Raw genomic sequence first — 19213 nt, 5'->3', positions numbered from 1 at the left:
TGGACATAAATATGATCACCATAAAAGTATATACTGTAATATACTAAACATACAACATTTCTCTTATGTGGATCTTTGCTCTTATGACTTCTTTTCTCTGTAGTGTATTTTATGTCATGCTTTGTCAAACCTGGTTTATCAAGGTTCTTCTATCAATTAACCTCCAGATAAAAGGCTGCCTATTTTATAATGTCTGTTCTGTTTATTTGACTTGTTATGGTGTATTTTTCATAAGATTTGCGTAGTATCCATACAAAGTTGAGATCAGTGAACATATATTAAGTGAATGAAGCCTTCTTTCATACATTCAATTATAAAAAGTTGCTCCTTTCCCCAAGTGCATTACAGCATTATCTAGAGGACAAACTCTCTCTCTTTCTCTCTCTCTCTCTCTCTCTCTCTCTCTCTGTGTGTGTGTGTGTGTGTGTGTGTGTGTGTGTGTGTGTGTGCTGCTTGGAGTAACTGTTAAATATTGTGGGAGTTATACCTTAAAAAGTTTGAAGGAGACTATATCTGTATGGTATGACAATGCCAAGGTCTGCTAGGCTGTGACTCTAAGAATGACAAAATCACATACCATTGTATATGAAACCATGTGATTATTATTGAATTATTTAATGGAACCATGTCCATTGCATTCTGACAGGAATATACTCCAAATGGGCCACTTTGATGTCTGTGACTAAAAGAACATTGGAATCTTTCCCCCTTTACCCAAAAATTATTTTCCCCATTGCATTGGTATGAATTGAATCAGAGAAACCAAAGCTTTCTCTACAAAATGGATATATGGCCCCTATAAAAAATGTCTTGACAAAAGAGGACATTTTTGTTCAGTCATTTACCCAAAATTCCAATAGTAATGGGTTTCTAGGTTCTATGACAACAGTATTTAGAGAAATCAAATGAGAACAGCTAATGTCTAGAATGTGGGTAGCAATAACAAATGGCAGCCTGATGGTGATGGAGGAGACATCTGACATGCAACTCAGAAACCTGATATGCACCTCAGAAACCTAACATTCAAGCATCTTTTAGAGCTCTGTGAAACATCTTATTCTCCAGGCTTGACAGCTAGATTTCATAGAGAAAGTGCTGGAGTTTAAAAGAAGACATTCTGTGGCTTTATAGTAAGTTACACCTTGTAATAGAAGTAATCCTAGGTTTCGATTTCTGTTTTGATAAAATTGAATAGTCAAAACCATAAAACATAAATGATGTTCCTTCTTAGGACTTACTATCTGGAATTTGGGATGACTTTTATTAAGTAATAAAAGTATAAAAAATTTTGCACAACACCTTGTCAAAAAAATTGTGTTCAATTAATAAATTAAATTTTAAAAAAGTATAAAAAAGAAATTGTTTCTAGTATAATCTGTCTATGAAAATAATTATCTGTTTTAAAATGACTTCCACACCCATACAAGTTCTGGGATTAAAAAAAAAAAAAGTGTTTCAGTATCACTTTAAGGAAACCCAGTATTAGGTAATCATCTCCCCTCATGGTTTTTAAGTGTTTAATTTATGTTGAGTTAGAATATCCTCAAGATACTATGTAATCCAGTATTTCCATTATTTTAAGGATTGAGAATGGGGACCTAGAAATATTATACCCAGATTCAAGCCACAAAGAAAGATACCATAAGTTACTATAAGTGTTAAGATTAGATCCATGTTTTATTTACTGCTGTTTAGAGATCTTAAGACTGTAGCATGTAAACATCCAGAAAGTGGAGTAATAGCCAATCAAATGCATGTGTATAACTTAACACCACGGGTGGTAGAATCTTGGGTTTAACCTGTGGTGTGCACATTGCTCTTCCTCCCCTCAGCCATGCTCAAGGCCACCTCTGAAGTTTCCCAAGCAGGTTCCACTCTCTTAAAGACCATCTCCCTTTCAGCCTAGGAAATCTACTGCTTCTTTCTTAGTTATCTTGTTGGTAATCACCTTTGCTTTTTCTGGTTTCTGCTTTTGATTTAACGCGTAGGTATTGTTCTCTCTGTAAGATCATTGCTTCTACTTCTAGAAGAAGAGAGCCCAGATCTCAGAAACTCTCAGCAATTCTGAAGATTTCTCATATTCATGAACACTTAGCTTTTAATATAGCAAGTATTCTTCCCTTTCAGCACAGATTTTATTTTACTAGGGGCAGAAGAAGATCCTAAAGATGATCTAAGTGAACCTCTCCAGTTTTGCAGATGGACACCTGGAGGGAAGTAAAGGGTTCTAGTCACCCAGCAATTCAGCAGCAAACCAAGCTTTCAAGCCCAGGCCTCTTAACTCCCACTGAAAGATCTTTCCATAGAACCACAAGACATTTCTAAAACCTATACCTGTGATAGTGCCTATTTCTCAACTTTCTCCCTTACTTGCCACTTCTGCCACAAGACCAATAGAATTTCTTAGTTACCCATGCCAGTAAATAGTTAATCTCATGGTGCCCAAGGCCTTGGAAACTTCTGGGAGGGAGCCAGGTGAGCAAAGAGAACAGATAAAGGCAGCACCTGCTGATGGGTTTGGAACAGCCTGGGGACACTGAACAAATGTAAACACATTCTGCAAATCTTATTGTCTGAATCTGTGCCAGCGTCTTTTGGGTTCTTGTCATGGAAAATATTTCCTCTGAGGTCATTCAATGAGCAAAGGAGCGTTGAATACCCTCCAGGGTGCCAACTTTGTCCCTGCTTTTGTCCCAATTAAATAAGCAAAGGACTAACATTTCATGGACCTGGAAGACCAGCCTTTCAACAATACAAGCTGTGAGGTAGGAAAAAGGAGACATGAAAACAAAACTCATTGTACAATTCTGAACTGCTCTCTCCTCTGGGTGCCTTCCCTCCTCAGCCTAGGGCCTCCCTCTGTTTGCTCACCCATACTTACACGCACACACCCAGTGTTTAGAGCTAGAGTTAATGTCTGTGCTTCCTCATAAATCTCAGTTTGGTGCCTCAAGCTATGTTTTTAATTCTGTGGTGGAGCTTTGAGATTTGAGATGAGTAGAAAAGAGGGGTGGCCCAAGGTATTAATGGAAGCTGCCATTTCTCTTTCTGGAGAGCAAGGCACCCTCATTCGGTCATGCTAACAAGTTGCTTAGTGCCTTTGCAGCAAATCTCTGAAGGTCAGGATAGAAGAGTGGGAAATCCAAGGGAAAGGAGACTGTTGGGCTTGTCCTATATAAAATGATGCCTGGCCTCTCTTTCATAACAGAAGAATGTGTTGAATGAGCAAATTAACCCAGGCTGATGAGTGTCTGGCATCTTTTCTAATTCAGCTAAAAAATGACTTCAAGGAAAAAAATTCTTCCTGACAGAATAGAATTTTTTGTCTTACTAAACCAGCTACTGATGAAAGTTTTCCCTCCATTCAACTTGGACCTACTTTTTGTGGTATTAAAACTTACTTATTCATGCTTGGTTTGTTCTCAGACCCTGTGTATGAATCGTAACTTCTGTATAAACCTTAATCTTTCAACATCTTTGCTTTTTTGTTGTAGAAAGCAAGCCTTCTCTTGGTGTGCGGTGGTGATTTAAAGTTGTAATTGCTGAGGTCTTCAACTCTGCCCACAACTGTGCTTTAGAATTCTGAGTCTGAGTCACTGAGGAGAACTTATAATTAACATGACTCAAGGAAGAACTGGGATCTTTGAAAACGTTGGTACTCAGTGTGTGTGTGTGCGCGCGCTTGTGCATGCACATGTGCACACATGCAGGCAAAGGACTATTCAGCTAGTCTAGCATCCTAAACCATCTCTATTATAAACCTTCTTTTTCTTTGAACTCTAGAGATGTTCCTCTACCTCTTCTTATTTCTGGGAAGTTTTAAGTTTACCAGAAATGGAAAATATTGTTTTTATACCAATAACTTGTAAGTTAGACCCAACTTGAGGATAGAAAGCAGAATAAAATAAATGGTAATGGGCAATCTCTTAATTCTGTGATGAGACTCACAGGTTTCGCCCTTCAAGATCTGGGAAGGAAATAACAGTCAAACTGTCCCCGAGATCATCATGTTGGACACTTTAGGAGTTCAGGGTCCAAGTGTCTTCATTGGTTAACCCACAATTCCATGAACAGACAATTCTCTTACATAACCCATGGGACTGAAGACAGAGAGTATAGGATGTCTTCAGCAACCACTTTGGAAGTGATTTAAAAGATGGTTCTGAATATATGATAAAAGCTAATTCATGCACTATGCCTATTAGTCTAAAGAGAAGAGAATTGAAGTACTGATGTCAGCTACTCAAATGGAGGTCTGGTTGAAGGATTTATGTTTGGAAAATCATACACATAAAATGTTTACTGAAAAGTACAAGCTAAACACAGAAGTAGTATCCTGGGGTCTCATCTGTAATTGCTCCTACTTGGGAGGCAAACTTTGGAGGATTGTGGTCAAAGGCCAGTCCAGAAAAAAAAAAAGTCAAAAACATGAGGACTTATCTCAAAAATACTAACATACAAAAACCTGGGGGCATACCTGTAATGGTGGAGCACTTGCCAAGTTAAAATATTACAAAAATAAATTGATGAATGAAAGAAAAGAATGAACTGGGTGGGGGGAGAATAAAGAGAGGGCTAGAGAATAAATATTGGACTTCGAATCAAGTGGAAGATAGTGATCTAAAGTGTAGACCATGCAGAACATTCTGATACTTCCTCTGTGCTAGAGATTTTGTTCTCTTCTCTAATCTTATCTATGTTTGGTGATCATGGTTGTTTTTCTTCCTGCATTTTATTCCATTTCACTAGCAGTTCTTGATCTGGTGATCTGATTATTTATGGTAATATTCTTTATCTTATTTCCTGTAGCCACATTTATGTGTCCCAAATTTACTCATCAGCATTACTGTCTAGGTTGAGTCAAATTTAAAAATATAATTCCTAACAGTATATAGTAAGTTTAAAAATGTATGGTAAACATTTAATATTTGTTAGTCGGACAGTGCCTAAAACATACAAAACAGTAGTTTTCCACCTTCTTGTTCCTCACAAAATTGTCTTCTAAATATCAGGAAGTTCATATTAATTTCTAAATATAACAGAATTATTGAGATCCCTGGTTGACATCCAATGTAAGATTTTAGGAAGAGAGCTCCCAAAGTATTATTGCTCAATAATTTGCAGTTGGCAGTCTTGATTTGAGACTGTACCCCTACTTTCATAATGCTCAGTGAGATAGATTCAATGTTCTTACCCTGATGAGCCAGGTTCTTTGTAATATTCCCCTTCACTCCTAATTCTCCCTTATTTTCTATAATGTCATAATATTACTAATATCACAATTACTCATATTTAACAGTTTGTTTTGAGTCAGTCTTTCTTTCTAATGCTCAGTTGAACAAAAACTCTGAGCAAGGTTTTTGACCATATATGATAATATGATTTATAGAACAATTCATTTTAACATTGGAAATAAGGTTTTACTGTGTAATAATATCAGTTTAACTCGAATCTATTTTTTAGGTATAGCTCAGCTGGTGAAAATACCCTTCCTCACTGCCCCTCCCCGCCCCACACCCAGGAGGTCTGAGGTGTTCAGGGCTCTCTCTGACCTCTATTTGTTCTGTGGAGATGCTGTGTACCAGGGAATGCCCTGGTACTTCTGAATCTCAGTTTCCCCATCTACACACAGAGCCATTAGCTACACATTCAATAACCTTTAAAAAAAGACTTCTGATATCTTATAGTTTATAAAGTTTAAAGTTTTATTGCACAAAATAGTAGATGATTTGTTCCTTTATGTGTTTGTAAAGCACTGTGCTAAGTTTTAAAATTTCCTAGGAGAGATGAGATAATATTGGGTTCGATTTTCTCATTTTCAGGTATGTTCTGCCTGGTGTTGGTAGCTCATGCCTGTAATCCTAGCTACTTAGGAGGGTAAGATTCAAGAATCGTGGTTCAAAGCCAATCAGGGCAGGAAAGTCTGTGAGACTCTTATCTCCAATGAATCAACAGAAAACTGAAAGTGGTGCTGTGTTGCAAAGTGATAGAACACTTTGAACGATAAAGCTCAGGGACAGCACCTAGATTCTGAGTTCAAGATCCACAATCATTAACACCAACAACACAAGGATATTTTGTACCATGAGGGCTTATTTTATTTCTCCACACTAAAGAAATAATAAGCCAGAGGCTGTTTCTGGATAATCTACAGCCTTCACTTCAGAATGCAGGTGCGATTGTGACTGTAGTTCTCTATGACATACATACTCAGTTACTGAGGCCACCAAATAGCAGAATACTCAAAAGGCTCTCTAGAACAGATGCCGAAGTCCGGTTGCTTTTCACAATGGGAGACTCTATTCAGAAGATTCAGAAAGAGAAATGTTTTTGATTAAATTAAGATTGAGATTCAGAAGGGAAATGAGACTTCCCTATAATTGCCAAGCCCAAAATGATGGCTATCCTGTTTATTGGGCACTGTGCTCTATTCTGTTATCTTACATGAATGCACACAGGTTACTATCACATGAAGCACTTCTGGTCATAAAAGCAATGAGCAGTCTGTACAATTGCTCTCAGGACATTAATGAAAGTGAAGATGATCGTAGATTATCATGGTACCATGATTCCACAAATTTAGTTAAGGTATAACTTAAGTTTTACCTTTGGAGAAATTACTGAATTTTACATCCATTTCCTCAGCTAAAGAAAAAAAGCTGACCAAAATTGCATGTTTATGATTATGCTACATCTCTTTAAAAAGGACAATGTCAAATTGATCAAGTATTTAGAAATAAGGTTCTACCTGAGTTCTATGATTGAACTTCATTTGGAGTTCATGCAAAGTAAAAGATATAATGAATACTTTTTAAGAAGTTACCTTGTCAGATTTTCTTTTGTTAAAAACAAAACTGTACCCAGCATATAAGTTGACATATGAAGCAGTAAATAATTTCATCATGCAAGTTGTTTTAAGGGACTAAAAAATGGCCCATTAACCACCATGAATAAAATATTCATAGAACTTATGGTTTATTGACATGCCAGGAAAAAATATTGTTCAGGGAAGTATAGGAGGGTGGGGTGATCAATGTCAGTTCAACAGGTAAGGAGCTAAAGGCTTGGAAAGCAAATTTCAGAGGCATGCACAACATCTTTTACTCTGTCTTTTTCTTCCCTATTTTTCTGCTTCTCTTTCCTCTTGTAGCTGGTAGTGGTGGTAAGAAAAGAACTAAATACAAAAAAAAAAAATGTTGAGTGCCAATTTTCAAACACAGCCATTGAAAATCCCAGAATCCCACAGTGGATTGTACTAGGCTCTTTTCTTTTTGTCCTTTTGTAAATGCAGATCAGCAATCAGCCAGTTGGAGGCAGGGCTGTATGCATATGTGTGAGATTGTGTTTATACATATCTTTGCGTGGATAAATATACAGAAACCACAATAGCACTCCCAAAGGAATCCTTTCTTAATACAGGAAGTGACAGCATTGTACAAGCACCATAATTAAGCTACCCCCTTTTTTTCCCCTGTGCTAGAAATCCTAGGGTTTAATTTCTAGAAGAAATGAGACCTCTGTGATGCTTCATGGGCTGCTTAGAATTACAAGCCACTTAGATTTACAGTTTGTTGAAAGCAAGGCACCCAGGCATTTCTTTGCATTTAGTGGCATCTGAAACCACAAACCTCAAATTATGATGGACACATCTCAAGAAACAGGCCACAGAAATAACAGTTTTATTATTTAATGCGGCCACACTCCTCTGCCATAACTTCCCTTGCCATATTCCTACCTCACTTTATCTTGTTTTATGCTTAAACTTATCAGCAGAGTAGACCTCTGCTGTGACTGACTTCCTTCTACATGCTGGGGTTTAGGACTGTGATTTAGGTGGAAGAGAAAGGCACAGTCTCCACAAACATTAAAATCTCTATTGACCCAGTTAGGCAAAATGTATAAAATGAACAGGGCACCACCAAAGGTAGAAGCTAAGGCCAATGAATTGAGAAGCTGGGCATTTTGAATTGGTCATCATTCTTCTAAAGATCATGTAGGTGCTGACATATTAGAAGTCTTGTATCTTTTCTCAGTCATTTCTTGTGTGAGTTTACTGTGGAGATTGTTGCTGTTGTCATGTTTTCTCTGTACCCCCTGACACTGTTTCCTTCAGGGATCACCTTTTTCATATCTCCTATTTCTCTTTCTTAATGCCCAACATCAAAATTTTGCTGTGAGGTCAGCACCCACATTTCCAGTTACAACTGTTGTCCTAAATCCTGGACTAACATTTCCATGTGGAATTCTCAAAAACTCTTTGAGGGAATGAGAATGTGGCTTAGTGGTAGAGTGTGTGTCTAACGTGCACAAAGCCCTGGGTTTGATTCCTCAGCACCACACAAACGGAAAAGGCCAGAAGTGGCACTGTGACTCAAGAGGTAGAGTGCTAGCCTTGAGCAAAAAGGTACCAGGGACAGTGTTCAGGCCCCGAGTCCAAACCCCAGAACTGGAGGAAAAAATTATGTATATATATTAAACTGTTTGAACATGCATCTTTGCAATGATGCATCCTTTTCTTCTCCCTTGCTCAGTTTCTCAGAATAATTTAACTGGATGGGAAACAATATAATGGCTGTGCAAAGTATTATATTCCTTTCTCATATGTTTCCTTTCTCTTAATCTGATGGAAATGGCTAATCTTATGAATAACTGTTTTCATAGAAGACCAGGAGAAGGCCTTAGGATCTACTGGGGAAGCCCCGATGAGCAGTCTTTGTTGTCCCGATGGAACCCGTGGTCCACTGAGGTCCCTTACGCAACCTTTACAGAACATCCTATGAAGTATACCAGTGAGAAGTTCATTGAAATTTGCAAGGTAAGTGAGTCACTTGAGTACCTCCATTGGATTAGCTGTGCTTGTGAAGCTATTTGCTTCTAGAAGAAACCTTGTTTGTTTGTTTGTGGGTCCTGAGACTTGAACTCTGGCCTGGGCATTGTCCCTGAGCTCTTCAGCTGAAGGCTAGCACTCTAACACTTGAGCCAGAGAGCCACTTCCAGTCTTCTGGTGGTTAATTGGAGATAAGAGTCTCTTGGACTTTCCTGCCTGGTCTGGTTTTGAACCACAATGCTCAGATCTTAGCCTCCTGAGTAGTTACAATTAGAAGCATGAGCCACCAGCACCTGGCTGGAACATTATTGAACAAACCAGCAAACAAAAAAGCAGAGGTAAGATATACCAGAAAACCTTTATAAATCAAATAGGTTTATAGATGTTTGTAAATAAAAAGTATAGTCATTTTATCTGTCTGTCTCTCTATCATCCATCCATCCATCTATCATATTTATATTAACCATAACATGATACCCCACCCTGCTAGTTTCATTTAATGTAACATTGTATTGTTAAAAATTAAAATACTTATATGCATCTCTTTGCGTTGTTGCCAACAGGGGGAACACAATTTTCTCTTCCTTACTGGATCCTGATTGTGTTATTCTGAGAAGTATGCAGTAGTGTCAAGTATGCTTAGTGAGGAATAGCTCTGCAGTCATCTTTATGTTACTTCTTATTCTGGGTTTTGATAGTTTCTTCTCTAATGTGGATGTGGTAAATACTACCTTTGCTCCCTACCTTATCAGTACATTGTAAGGTCCAATGGGAAAAAAATATGTGTATAAATGCTTCATGAACTATAAAGAAATTGTGATTATTTGCATGTCTTCAAATCTTCTCCTTAAATGGTTAAGAAAATGCTTTCCACCATTCTCTCCTCTCCCTCATGCTTTTATTAGTGCTGGGACATCATAAGGAGTCCACTGGCACTAAAGATTTAGAGAAAGATAAAAATTTTGTTTTCAGAAAAACAAAATATACACCTGAATGTGTCCTTACAGGCCTAGAAATCCTCATCTTTTCTATCCTTTGTAAATTTACCTTGAAATTCTATCATTCACTTCAGAATATTATCACATTTTCTATACCTTCAGAACTTGACATCTCCATCTACATTAATTTGGTGGCAGGATAGAACATGTTACATTTCTCCCATTCTTTAAGACACATCTATTTATGCAAATTTGTATATCTATATATCAATAAATAATTTAAAGTTGATAAGTTTCCTATTCTAATAAAAAGGTAACCATATGATTGATTAAAAGTGAAGTGTCATTTAAATCCATTTTAATATATAAGTGAAGTTGGATTGAATCAGTTCTACTCCAGAGGAATTCAATGGTCCTCTAAAGACTTGTGCAGGTGTCCACAGCAGCTTATGGTATCATAGTTTACTTCGGGCTCCAAGCTGTTGCAGGCATTAAATTAGTCCAGTGTATGGATCATGTTGCTAAACTTCATGTGATACTCCTGTTTCACAATTTCTCAGCCAAAGCATCAACATCACCTTGTAGCCTGACTCTCCCACCCAAAGCCAATGAAACAAAACAAGATGAAAACCAAGAACAACATAGCATTTACACAAAGACATCTGTATAAGAACAGACTTGCTGAGATTGTCAGAGAGAGAGAAGCTTACGTCATACTAATGTTCCTAATTTCAAATGGGATGTAATACATCTCCATTGTTTTAAAGCTCCTTATTAATAATGATTCTCTGAGGCATTGTTCCATCATCCAGTCTCTTTCTTCTACTGCTTTCCTCTCTTAAACTTATTCTTTTGATTATGCTGATGATTATTAACAGATCAGTTTAAGTTTCATTTTGAATATCCATTACTCCAAGTCGAAAGGCTTCATAATGCATGTTCTCAAAGACATTTCTTGAATCTAGTGCTAGCCATTAAAATAGTAGACAAACAAAGCACATATTTTTGAATAGTTGAACTTTCTGATAGGTCAAAATGAATACTACCCGCTTCAGTTATTACCTCTGTGCTTAGCCAAATCTTTTAGTCCTCATTTCTAGTACATGAGGTACTTTTTGATGAATCTCCTTTTCTGGAAGTCCAGGGTAAAATAATATAAAGCAGATTTTATAAATTGCAGAGAAGAAATCTCACTGTCTCATTATAATATCTCATCATGCTTTGTTGTATTTTCTACATTCAAATACAATCAAACAATTTCAAAAGAAAATGAGATGTTGAAAGTGTATAGAATAGGTACTTCCCAGATATCCACAAATGTAGTTGGTATACTACTCCTAGCTTTAACATTGGCAAAGTTGAAAAGAAAACCAGTGTAGTTCTCTTTTGAAATGTAAGTCAGAATAGAAGGGGTATATGTATGTGGGTATATGTTTGTATATGTGCGTGAGTATATGTATACAGAGTGACACATGAATATTGCATATATAAACACAATGGATTGTTCGTTAATTGGTTTTAGTCAGTTATAATACTATGTAGATCTATCTTAAGTATGTTTCCCATAAGAATTTTTTTTTCTTAATCTAAGGGTTTTTTGTTGTTGTTGTTTGTTTTGTTTTGTTTTACCATTCTGGCAACAGTTTGACACGTTCATATGTCAAGTTAATTCTTATTCAAAGGCCACCCCAATACTAGCTCAATAGAAAAACAAAGAATTTCCATGTGGAATGTGAGGTGCTGAATACTTTGATCCAGTTCTATGACTCTTAGTTTCTTTTTGTGTTTTTTTTTTTTAATTGGTCATGATCTTATCTGTGTTCAAGACATTCTACAGGATTAGCTTTCATTAAGACTAGGTGATATTAATATAAAGTGATAAATATGAAAAATGATAATTTAGCATATCTAGAAAACCTTTAATATGAATATTTTTACATAACACGATTTTAAAAGTGTTGTAAGTTGGTTTTTTTTCAAATTTTTATTATCAAACTGATGTACAGAGAGGTTACAGTTTCATACATTAGGCATTGGATACATTACTTGTACTGTTTGTTACCTCGTCCCTCATAACCCCCTCCCCCCACCCGTAAGTTGGTTTTTTAATTTCTATTATGAATGGAATGGAATAAAGGAGCATACTATGGGAGATACATATAACTATCTCAAATTCTTGCAATAATTAATTATGATTTAACAAATTTATTGTGGTACAGCATATAGAATAATGTGAGGAGAATTAGACACAGTTAACATTTTCAAATGATTTATAATCTAATAAAATAACTTAATATTAGAAATATGTGAGCTTATTTTTACCCAGTCTTTTTCATAGCACCTAGAATCTCTTATTTAACAAAATGTTTTCTGACACTTGTACAAAATGCAGATATCATGATTGTTGCTATGGATGTGATCATAGGTGAGACAAGATTCTTGTCTTTGTGCGAGACAATGCTTAATGCAGGAGGTAGATAAGAAGGTCAAGGTTTAAAAATGCACACTAATTGATTAAAAAAGAAGTTTGGATCCAGTAAAAAGTAATAGAGGTACACGAGAGCATGCATATCTCTCATAAAAATGATTAATCGGTTAATTATGTATTACCCTACTCTGATTACAATGGACTAGGTAGCAAGTATAAGAGTTTGAAATAAGATAGGAGCACTAACAGGGGAAGAAGAAGAGGACATGTTAAATTATTCAGCATAGAAATTAATGAAAATACCTAACTGACAGGATACAGAAGAGGATGAAGTATAAGACGATATAGTTTCTTTTTTCTTTCTTTTTTTTTTTTGCCAGTCCTGGGCCTTGGACTCAGGGCCTGAGCACTGTCCCTGGCTTCTTTTTGCTCAAGGCTAGCACTCTGCCACTTGAGCCACAGCGCCACCTCTGGCCGTCTTCTATATATGTGGTGCTGGGAAATCAAACTTAGGGCTTCATGTATAGGAGGCAAACACGCTTGCCACTAGGTGATATTCCCAGCCCCATAGTTTCTGGTTTAGGTAGGTAACAGCTCCCTTAATTTGAATGAAGATAACTGGAGTAAGTATAGGTTTGGAGGTTTGTTTTAGTTTAGTTAAAATCATGTTAGGTTGAAAATATTCATTGAATTTCCAATCAAGTTGATTTTCAGGCAGATAGAAATCTGTATCTTAAACTCAGCAGATGACGTTGAGCTGGTGATACAGGGTTCCCATCATATAACATTGGGTCAAAGGTGTGTTGTGGAACAAGTTGGTCAGGAGGGTATCAAGGAAGACATATTAACAGACCCAAATACACTATGTTAAAATTAAATTTCTTAATAATGAATTACCAATATCACTTTCAAATGTATGTAATGCAATGGCAAAATACATCATTTCTCTTTTTATCAATCACTAATATAAATAACTGCAGACAACTTCAACATTATCAAATATAGTGGTCAGATGCTATGATGATGTGATAGTAATATATTGTAGTCTGGTTTTATTACTTTGAATTTGAAGCTTTTAACTGGACCTCTCCCTCTCCCCCATCTCTCTCCCCTCCCCTCTTTGTCTCTTTCTTTGTGTCTCTGTCTCTGTCTCTCTCTCTCCTGGTTGAACCCAGAGCCTTGTGTTTTGTTATGCAGATGCTCTTTCATCTGCATAACATCTCTTCCCCTCTCCTCCCCCCTCCCTCTGCCACCCCCCTCCCCAGCCATTACTTTACTGTCTTTGTACTGTCTTTGTTAACTTGGATAAATAAGATCTGGTCTATATGCCCAGACTAGCCTATACTATGGTTTGCCTTTTTGGGAGTAGCTAGTATGACAGATGTGTGCTCCCATGTCCAGCTAATAATCTCAGCCTCTCAAGTAGCTAGCACAACAGATGTATATATAGCACCTGGTACCATTTTTTTAAAAATCTTGACTTTGCTGGGGTTCAGGAATAGGTGTATTGCACTGCTGGGAAGAATGATTGATAGAGCCCAAATCTGGTGGCTATCTCAATGGATCATGGATGCAAGTATAGCCAACCAAAGTCAGCTATAGAACCACCACATATACTTTTTCCTAACATTATTTCCCATCTTGAAAGTGTACAGATGTTTTAGTAATTAATTATAGTTTTATATTCTTAGTCCCCTTTTCCCCCCTTCAAATTAATTTAACAAATACTCACTGGATATCTAACCTAGGAAACCAAGAAGTATAAGTAAATTTTGTCCTCCACGTACTTGTGGTATAAATGGAGAAGGCAGAAAGATAATTAACAAATTATTATCTAATGTGCTAAGACTGTTAATAGAGGGGTTCACAAGGTATTATGGGAGCCCAAAAGAAGGAACAGATAAGTACAAAAGTTAACAGGTGTGATGACATTTGATGTGAAAAACCAAGGCATGCACGATTTAAACATCAAAGAAGGTGAAAATAGATGTTTTAAGTAAAGGAAAAATGGCTAAAGGCTGCAAATTATAGTTATATAAAGTGTTCCTAGATAAATAAAACTCAGTTTAAGGAGTTTAAAGTATGTGCATGTGTATGTGTGCACATGTTTGTGCATGTAGAGAGGAGAGTTGGGAACTCGATTGGTAGGAGAATGGAAATTAGAATGTGTAGAAAATACATTACCGACACATAGTATTTCTATATACACTATAGTCTTCATGCCTCTATAAAGACAGGTAAAATGTGCATGGATGCTGTATGTGCATTTTGGCAAGCAATGTAATTTCATGAGTGACTGCAAGCATTTAGTATTGGATGGACTGATTCTTTCCCTAGCTCGCTTCCCTTTCTACACTAGGAGGTTAAAACCTGTGGCCTGAAGGCTTGGAAAACCTGCTCAGGGAAGGAATGTGAGCCTGCAGGCATGAAACCTGGTCTCTTTGCCCAGTGTAAACAGGAAGCTAGAGATGGTTGTAATAAAGAAAACTGAGACTCTAGGCAGAGAACTGCTGGCAGACTGCACCTGAAGCAACTGGGGCCCAGGCACTCAGCTGGTAAATAATTGCTGTAAAGTCAAGATTACTTCTCCATCCCCACCCCCACGAATACTGTTGTACTTCACCCTAACCAACACACAGCCCTGTGTAACTGGAGTTGTTAAAACTCGACCAACCCTTTGTTTTTAAGATTGGAATAAAGGAGGGAACCAGGGGTGGGTGTATAAAAGCTTTTAGAGAAAACTATGTGGTGGTGGCATTCATATCAGATGACACAGCGTTCCTGTCACACAGATTTAATTCAGGTGCTTAAGAGCCAGCTTGGGTACATGGCCTTTTGTCTGCCTTTCCTTCCACTGCTTCTTCTCTGTAAGCATGCCTTCCTCCATTCAGAAAGCTCACAGAAATGACTGGAAATGAAGTGCATCTGGTTCCAGTGAAATGCTAAGTTCATTGAGTATGAAATAGTTTCAACTTTTTTTTCCCTAGCACTTAGATTCTGAGGCCACAGATGATGATGAGAAATGAAGCTTATGAAGAGAATTTACAAAAACATTTAATAATCCATTTTTGACAAACCCTATGCTTCTTAATAATCCAGAGGGAATTAACAAGGAAAATGTTCAGATTAATTGTATTTTGGCTTTTGAGAGACCAGGAATTGATGATAATGATGCCGATGTTGATTAAAACAGTGAATATTTATTGGCTATAGGCAACCAATATTCCTTTATGGCCTTTGCAGTGAACTCAAATTCTATCCTTTTATCATCTTTCTTAACCCTTCCTTTAATGGATGAATGCATGTGTATACATGCACTACATATACATGCATGGTTTACATACAAACCTCTTGTTTTGTTTAACCTTTGCGTAGAAATCTGAATTGATACTACTAATATTATTTCATGGGAAGGGCACCAAATTAAGTAAGATTGGAAAATTTACTCAAAATTACATAGCTAGTGAAAACAACTTAACATTATTACTATCTGATACCAATATTCCTGTTTCATCATACTATATATCTCGAAGTTCAGTGATTCTCAAGGTAAGTGATTTTTTCCTTTTTGGGAGACACATGGTCTAAATTTTATTTACTTATTACACATATGGAAGCTAAGCACAAACTGAGTAGGAAGTGGCTTTCTTAAAGACAATATGGCCTAAAAGAAAAATTCAAGATAGAACCAGTATGAAACATTTGAATTTGGATGAAAGCTTCAAGTTGTCTTCTGCTATTAAGTGAAATTTCACAAGGGGATACTTCTTGGGTTGTTCTTGTAAGTAAAAAAATAAAAAATTGAGTTCTACATGGAGAAGAGATAAACAATAATCCCTTTGTAGAGGATGCTTAACAATTTGGATTGAACTTGCAATGAACTCTGACAGTCCTGATTTAGATTAGGGAGCCAGTGACCTAGGAAATACATTTAAATTTCACTGTGAGTAGGCCTTTATTCCTAGTTGCTCTTTTCTTGCCATTATGTATAAAAGTGGACTGACTACTGTGGTAACTCCTAGAGCTTCTGTGCTTCTAACACAGAAATGATCCTACAAATATTATCTTATGAGAGGTTGTTTTTTTTATTATAATGAAATAATGAATATGTATAAAAGAAGTTTTCAGAAAGTAAAGATATGAGCTTTCCTCATTTTATATCAAATTATATCTCTCTGAATTAATTTTACTTCTCTTGATGACTAGAGAAGAAATCCAATGCAACCTGACTTAACTTTTCAAAGAAAGAAACATTTTGGCTCATTCCACTTGTTCAGATATAGGGTGATCTTATTAGTTCACATGACTTTGTCAAGACATTATCTCTATCCATGTTTTAGTTCTTTCATCTCTGTGGGTTTTGTGCATAATCAGGTTCACTATGTGTGGCCATAGACACCTTCAGGCATCTCTTCTATGATTTTGACCAGCCCATTGGGCTTCTTTGCTCTTATCTGGACCAGGATTTACCAGAAGCATAATTGGTTTGGCCTAAGCATGTGTTAATGCTAATTCCACTTTAACTCAATGTATAAACCAAGTGAAAGAGAGTGATTCTTCAAAGAAAAATGGAACTACTTCTATCAGAAGAAGAATTGGATGAGGTGAAAAGAATGCTAGACTGAAAAAGGCAGCATCTATTTTCTACACCTTTCCTAATCTGTTGTGCTTCATTTATGTCAGATAGAATCTCCTAATGCTATAAGGATTATAATCCTACAAGGATTATAGATATGGGAGATTCCATTCCTATATTCCAGTCCTTCTGAAGTCATTCCCAATCTTTAACTATATGTGATATCTCTCTCTTTTGGATTCCTTTAACATTCCATGTCACTTTTTGTGTGTGTGTGTGGACTGCCTGTGGCTACTTATTTACCCTGTTTATTTCTTATTTTAGTAAATAAAATATTTCTGGTTTCTTATGTCTTTGTGTTACAATTGCAAGCTAATTTCTTAGATTCTAGAATATAGTCAATCTTCTTTGAGGACAGAGGGTGTGACTTACTTGTCTTTAAATTTCCAGCTGTACCCAACAAGTGTCTGACTCATGATAGAATATCTGCAAATATTTATTAAGTTGTCTTCTTAATGCTGTACAAGTTGTGCATAATGAAAATACACAAGACAAGGCAGATAATTTTATTATGTACATAATATATTAACTGACTAATTTATTAAAAGGCAAACAGAAGCAATGCTGACTCCTCTGAGAAACCATTTATATTTAAGCAGTAGGAGAACTGAAGCTTCAGGAGGCCCAGCAACCTTCATGAGGACTAGCTCAGAGGGTTGGGGTATTATAGGTACTACTCTGCGCTTACTAACTCTGTGCTCTCCTTTTGTTCCTCAGCTGTCTGGGTTCACATCCAAGCTTGTTCCAGCCATCCGGAATGCCAATAAGATTTCGGCAGGGTCTGGACGAGGAAAGGAACCGATGGTGTTAACTCAACCCATTCTGATTGAGACCTACACGGGCCTCATGTCATTCATTGGAAACAGCAACAAACTTGGCTATTCCCTTGCCCGTGGGAATGTTGGTTTTTAAAACTTCTTTTTTTTATATCATCTTTAGATATGCTGTTATTGAGAATTTTGTTTGATTTCATGACATTTTTGGACCAGAACAATGAATTACTTTTACTAGATAACTGAATATTTAGTAATTTAGGAAATCCAAAAGCTTGATTGGACTGATGGATTCGCATTTCAGTACTTGCATATAAAAATAATATAAGAATTTCTTGAAACTGGAAAACAAATAGTAAGATCCATCAAATAATGCTGTAAAATGAGTTCCTGATTATGAACTCCAATTAGATTCTGTGGGTTCTTGTTTCTGCCCTTTAAATGTAAGCATAAATGTATCCTTCCGATCTTGATTTAGTCCATCATTAAGGTATATGCATTATTTTAGCTAGCACTTTCATAAAAATCACTTCCAAATCTATATCTCCTAATATATATTCTAAAATTCAGTTTGCATTTCTGTTAAAGATTCATATATCAGTATTTCAATGGCCCCATACTCAGCTTTTTCCATATCTTGGATTTCTTTGTGAGATATTATGGTTCAATTCAGTTTATCTCTGAAATCCATCAGTTTTTGTCTAAATTATTTGCTAAATATATCCCAAGGAATAGTACTACTTAGGTATGTGGCTTAGCATTGCACCACACACTCAGCCATTTTGAATTAAAATATATTCTCTTAGAACTTGAAGTTTAGCTCTGTGGTATAGTGCTGCTGTAGCATATCCAAGGCCCTATGTTTGATCCCCAACATTGAAAAAAGAGAGCATACTCAATTCATCTTCCACACTTTCAAATATTCCTTCTCCTTTCTATTCCCATAGTGACAATAATCGATCAAATGTTCAATTTAGCTCAAATGATTACTAACATAGCCTTTTAACTGAAATCCCTATTCCAAGGGACTTTTTTTTTTTTTTTCCAATTTATCATGCACTTGCCTGAAAGATTCCTAAAACACAATTTGATTGCATCAAGAGTTTTCACTGCCTCATTTTCTCTTACAATTTTTTGTTAAAATAGTTTTTCAATAGTGGATTCTTTCCTTTTAATTAAATCTTTTGCAGAAGCTGAATATATAAAACGGAAATAAAGGAGACTACTATGGATGAAGTGGAGAAGGGAATGCACCGGGCTCCTTCTTCTGGTCTCTCAAGGATGACTGTATGTTATGTCCATCGATCACAGAATGTCTTGAGAACCCTATTTTCAAAACAATTACCCTAATTTGCTTTGTTCCCACTGTCTTTCTCCTTTGGTTTCTTCTTTGTACCTCTCTAACTTATTAATTTTTTGAACAACTCAGGAGAATATTCATCCCTTCAAGTTTCTTTTTCTTTAATTTTAAATCTTACTTTAATTTAATTTACATTAAAATAACATTTTGAATGATGTCTATTGTAAAATTGAGTACAGTGATCTTTTTTGCCTTTTCAAGATACAAAATTGAGATATCATGATGGACATTAAAAGGGAACATTCTGAAAT

The 19213-nt window shown here is 36.3% G+C and overlaps 1 protein-coding gene across 1 annotated transcript in view; it reads left to right on the top strand.

The window, feature by feature from the left end:
* The window catches only part of Tprg1 (tumor protein p63 regulated 1), a 96596-nt gene extending 78855 nt beyond the window's left edge, over positions 1-17741 (top strand). The window contains exons 4-5 of the mRNA XM_048346003.1: positions 8662-8815; positions 17547-17741. Coding sequence (XP_048201960.1) covers positions 8662-8815; positions 17547-17741 — 349 coding nt within the window. The remainder of the gene's footprint in view (positions 1-8661; positions 8816-17546) is intronic.
* The last annotated feature ends 1472 nt before the right edge of the window (positions 17742-19213 follow it).

This window comes from Perognathus longimembris, chromosome 5 (genome assembly GCF_023159225.1).
Source record: "Perognathus longimembris pacificus isolate PPM17 chromosome 5, ASM2315922v1, whole genome shotgun sequence".
Lineage (NCBI taxonomy): Eukaryota > Metazoa > Chordata > Mammalia > Rodentia > Heteromyidae > Perognathus > Perognathus longimembris.
Note: the sequence above shows the minus strand (reverse complement) of the source record. Positions and strands in the feature narration are given on the sequence as shown.